Below are 5,218 nucleotides of genomic sequence, written 5' to 3'. Positions count from 1 at the left end.
AGCTCGGGGACACCCGGCACGCAGCACCAGGTACCAGCAGCATCCCCCAAACACAGCCCTGTCCCCTCAGGAAGCCCTGACGTGCATCCTCAATCGTCTCGGGGACCCTCAGCACACAGCAACCCCCCAGCACACTGATCCTTCCATCATCTCCTGGTGACAAACCAGAGAGGAGTTGGGACAGAGAGGGGACTGTCAGACGCCACCACCCCAGCCAGGTCTGCAGTTTTGGGGGCATCAAGGTACTGCCGGCACCTCTCAAAGCCAAAAAGTGTTTTTTTCTTCCCAGAAATGGGAGACAGAGATGTGTGTGATGGAAGCCCGGGCAAGGGATACTGGGCTGGATCTGGTGTGAGGTGACATGCAGGAACTGGTGTGAGGTGACACGCAGGGGGCCGCTGCCCCTCGGCTTTCAGAGAGTCACAGACTGTTTCGGGTTGAAAGAGACGTTAAACTTCAACTAATTCCACCTCCCTGCTGTGGGCAGGGACAATTTCCACTATCCCAGGTTGCTCCAAGCCCCCGTCCAACCTGGCCTGGGACACTTCCAGGGATCCAGGGGCAGCCACAGCTTCTCTGGGAAACCTGTGCCAGGACCTCGCCACACTCACGGGGAAGAATTTTTCTCCAATATCCCATCTATCCCTGCCCTCTGGCAGTCCAAAAGCATTTCCTCTTGTCCTGGCACTCCATACCCTTGTCCAAAGTCCCTCTCCAGCTCCCTTGGAGCACCTTCAGGCACTGAAAGAGGCTCTAAGGTCTCCCTGGAGCCTTCTCTTCTCCACATGAGCACCCCCTGCTCTCCCAGCCTGTCTCCATAGGAAGCATCAGGGCAGCTCCAGACCCCCAAGTCTCAGAGCCATCCCTCCTTGCTCGGGCCACTCAGACTCCAGGGAAACAAGGCTGCTGCCCACCCGGCTGCTTCCCAGCACCCTACAAGCACCATGGTGGGCTCTTGCCATGGCTCCGCCAGGTCAGGTATCAGCAGGTCCAGCACCCAGCTCCGCTCATCTCCTGCTGGAGTCCGCCGCACAGAGTGAATCCATCAGGCAACTTCAGGCTTCCCTCATTGCCATGGAAAGGTGCTATTTTAGCTAATCCATAAAAACCCCAGTCCTTTCAGCTCCCACCTGCCTTCCCACATCCCATTTGGGTTGAAACAGTGGCTCTCGCAGGCCCCAGGTAGAACCCCAACCCCACTTCCCCCTGAGCTGCCCCCAGCGTTACAGCCTTGCCCACACCCAGCACCACCCACAGCTGCCGTGCTGCTCCAAATCGGTATTTATGGGACACCAACATGGCAAAGGAAAAGGAGACAAGCGGCATTAACACGTTCACCAGCACTGGGAAGGAGGGCCAGGAATGTAAACGCAGCCCAGAGCTAGTCCGAAAATGGTAACAGCTGGAAAGCAAGGCTGGAAAGTTTGTTCATCGGGATCTGAGATCCTAGCCAGGCTCCCAGCATCCAGCTCAGCCAAAATACCCTGCCCTCAGCTGCTCTGCCGCATTTACGGTCCTAGATTGAAATGTTACAACTTTAAAAATTGATTTTATTTTAATTCTCCGTTTTAAGATCTCAAATCAGTGTCTAGAAGCACACCAAAATCCAGGGGTACACACACACACACACACATACACACCCCCCTCACTATGGGAGCTTGGGGAGCTGGGATTCACAAATAAACAGCACCCCAGAATTTGGGAGGGAACCAGCTGTCACCGGCATTGCACGGGCAAAACCAGACCCAGGGAAAAGAAGCTCCCAAATGCCTCGTCAGCAACTTTCCCGTCGTGTTCCTCTCGGTACGCACGCTCCAAATTTCCCTGACGCTGCAGAATTAGACTGCTGCAGTATGAGCAGAATCCACGGGAGGTCATGGCAGGACCACTCCGAGTGCAGCCGAGGCAGGGTGCACCAAGAGGCCCCCCAAACCCTTGGAGACGCCCTCCCGGCTTCGCCCCTGGGATCTGAATGCTTTGGGAATGTGATGTGCCACTGTGGTATTTCACACACAGAGCCAAGGTGTCCTCAAGGGATGCATCCCCAAGAAGTGATGCTGGTGGTTTGCTGAGGCACCCACAAAAATTTGGGGGCACCCTCTGCAGCCAGAGGGAGGGGACATCCCACTGCTGCCATCCCTCAGCACCCTAGTGGGGGAAAAGGCTTTTGCTGCTCAGACCCCTCCCCAATTAGAGTGGATGGTATAAAAGAGACTGACCTGGTTTTAAAAAAATCTAAAAATGTATTAGTGTAATTTATTAACATATATTAATGGTGTCCCATCCCTGAAGGGTTCAAGGCCAGCTTGGTGGACACCTCCCACTAGACCAGGCTGCTCCAAGTCCCATCCAACCTGGCCTTGAACACTTCCAGGGATGAGGCAGCCACTAGAGAGAGGACAAATGATCAGTTTGGGACAGTTTTGCACATGGGAGACCTACGGGAAAACCAGGTTCCTCTGTGTGTGACATTTTGCAATTAAACCCTCAGCTGCTGGTTCGGGGTTTGACCTTTCCCTGCTCTCTGGGCGTGACTGGGGGACGGCCCATGAAGGGAGTTTCCTCCAAAGGGAAGGGAAAATTGTCCCCACCCCCCTGAATCATAGTCCAAATCACCTCGATTTAGTAGAACCAAGATATTTATTGATCTCACTGTAACAGCAACCACCGGCGAGAGCTTTTCTCCTCCCAAACACCTGCTTGAAGAGACGGTAAAAAAACAACAGAAATCCCAAATGGATCCCTTGACTAGCAGAGGAACGCCCTGGCGAGGCCAGGCACTCCCTCCCTGCTCAGCCCCGAACCCGCTTACAAAAGAGAACCGGGAGAAAGTCGCTAGGATGGGGAACGGAGACAAAAGGAGGTTGTGAAAGGGGGTGTTTAGAGAAAAAAAAAAAATGGAAAAAATAAAAAGGTTTCCCTCCGGCTCCTGTCCATTAAGTCACATTGTCCTTGGATATTGTCTAATTATTTTTGGCTTGCAGAGCAGGTTTCCCAAAACGAGCAGCTGTGCTGAGGGCGCCAGGTCCCTGCATCCACGGTGGCTGTCCCCGCTCTGCCAAGGATATCCTTGCACCCTGCCCCTGCCCCTCCCTCAATCCGAGGGCCTAACCGACTTCCTAGGATCTTCGCTCCAAGGAAGATATATTTATTTATATATAATATATATATTTGTGTGTGTCTTATCACCACCCACCCACACGCAGATACATATTTCTACTCGCACTCACTCACTCGTGCGCCTACAGCGGCCGGGCTACGCATTCACCTCGCCTCCCACGCGAGGGAAAGGATGGGAAAGACAACCCATTCCCTGGGGTTGTGCTTTTGCTTTTTCCTCTCCCACCCCCAAAGCTTTTTCCTCTCCCACCCCCCTCCTTGTGAGAAAAGCAGCTGGAAGATGGGAGCTCGCCACCAGCGCTGCCCCGTGCCAAACACACCTAGAGAAATAAATTATGGGATGGAAAGTGCACAAAGCCTGTGGGATGTCCCTCTCCCCAGCACAGGTCCCCAGGGTTGGGTACCGAGGTGAGGGGCAACCCCAGCAGGGGAGGGAGGATGGATGGAGCAGGCACTCAGGTGGGGGCTGATAAAATGGCACTTGAGAAGGTTGTGGAGCAGGTGATGGCTCCCAACAGGCAGTAAAAAATCGAAACTGGGGGGGGCTGGTGGGATTAGGGGGTGCAGCCCAGCACCACTGCGGCCACGCACGGCCTTGCCCAGCGCTGCTTGTCAGGGCGAGACTCGCACGGAGGGAGCGGGAAAAATAAATCCCATCTCCAGGGGAGGCTCAAGACAGCCATGCCATGCCAGGCTGGCAAAGGGGAGGTTAACGTGGAAATGCCTTATCCACGACAGCATGCTCCGGATGGGAGAAATCCCATCCTGAAAACTTAAGCAGAGGATGGCATCGATGGCAGCACCCTGAGAGCAGAGCGCCCCATCCCTGTGGTGTCTGGCGAGCCCCCACAGCCCCCAGGGACACGCAGTGATTCCTGAGACATCCAACGGCGCCAGAGGGATCTCCCCCCTGTGGGATTCACATTTTAAAGGGCTGGGGGGTAAAAAAAACCCCGAGCACTACAAGCACTTCTCCAGAGGCATTTGGCCCCAGCCCAGAAGGAGTCGTTGAGGGTAAAGTGCCCCTTTTTAGTACCAAAAAAATAAAAGCAAGGGGGTTTTATAACATATGGCTACATTGCTGTGAGTCCTGGCTGGTGGGTTGGGGACACAGCCCCTGGCTGGAGGGCCAAGATGGAAAAAGTCTGGGTAGGAGGGATGTGAGCACGCTGGCTGATGCCATCAGGGACTACACCGGACCCCTGGAGCACTGAAGGAAATGGGCTCCCAGCGTCATCCTCCGCTGAATGCCAGCACAACCCAGGGGAACTCAAAAAATACCCTCCCCTGGGGCGCGAGCAGGCGCACGGTTTTAGGAGTGGTGTTTCCCCCTCCTCCTGACAGGCTGCCCAAATTTTCCAGGAGAAGGGGTGACGCAGCTCCAGAACACCAAGCTGCTGGCAGTGGGTGGTTTGGGTAACAAGAGGGGAATTTTAGGGCAGCAGAAGAGGCAAAGGGATGTTTTAAAAAGAAGCCTGGTGGAGATCAGGCTGCTGGCGGGAAGAAGAGGAGGAACAGGGCCGGATCCAGAAGGGATGCTCCGTCCGGCACATGCTGGGACCAGTCACCCACAAAAGGGGAGAAGACAGAGCTGCACTCCCCCCAAAAAAAGAGGGGGAGGAGACAGGCGGGGAGGGAGACACTGGTGGGGAGCGCTGCCACCTCCGCCTTGCCGGGACGGATCCTGCTAAGCCGAATGGGGGGTGCACAGGTCTGGGGAGTCGCTGCCTCTCCGTGGTTCCCACTCAGATATCCATCTCGAACTGAGCATCGTCCCCTGGCAAGAGGCAAGGAGAGCAGCGTTAGGGGGCTTCTCCTCCACCCCAAATCCGCCCTGCCCCACCCTGGGGGTCCCTTACCCGTGGATGGCTTGCCCTCCTGGTGGTTCAAGCTGTTGGCGTCCGCTTTGGTCTCCTCGCCGGCCTCGCCGGGGCTGGTGACGCCGGGAATATTGGGGAGGTGACAAGGCGGGGTCTTGGCCATGGGGGAGTTGCGGCGGTCCAGCAGGAACTTGCGGTCGTAGATGATCCGGGTGCCTGGGGGGAGGACGGGAAGAGAGTGGGGGAATCCGGTTCGGCAGCGCTTGCTTGCTGAAGGG

The 5,218-nt window shown here is 55.9% G+C and overlaps 1 protein-coding gene across 1 annotated transcript; it reads right to left on the bottom strand.

Annotated features, from left to right (window-relative positions):
- Positions 1–2,621: 2,621 nt before the first annotated feature.
- EIF4EBP2 (eukaryotic translation initiation factor 4E binding protein 2) lies at positions 2,622–5,211 on the bottom strand (the record flags this gene model as incomplete). The annotated part of the gene is made up of 2 exons (XM_017736594.1): positions 2,622–4,897; positions 4,980–5,211. Coding segments are annotated over 2 exons (264 nt in total), but the record flags the coding sequence as incomplete, so codon positions are not given.
- Positions 5,212–5,218: the final 7 nt, after the last annotated feature.

This window comes from Corvus brachyrhynchos, unplaced genomic scaffold (genome assembly GCF_000691975.1).
Source record: "Corvus brachyrhynchos isolate BGI_N302 unplaced genomic scaffold, ASM69197v1 scaffold66, whole genome shotgun sequence".
Lineage (NCBI taxonomy): Eukaryota > Metazoa > Chordata > Aves > Passeriformes > Corvidae > Corvus > Corvus brachyrhynchos.
The sequence above is the reverse complement of the archived record's forward strand: the minus strand, read 5'-3'. Positions and strand labels throughout refer to the sequence as shown.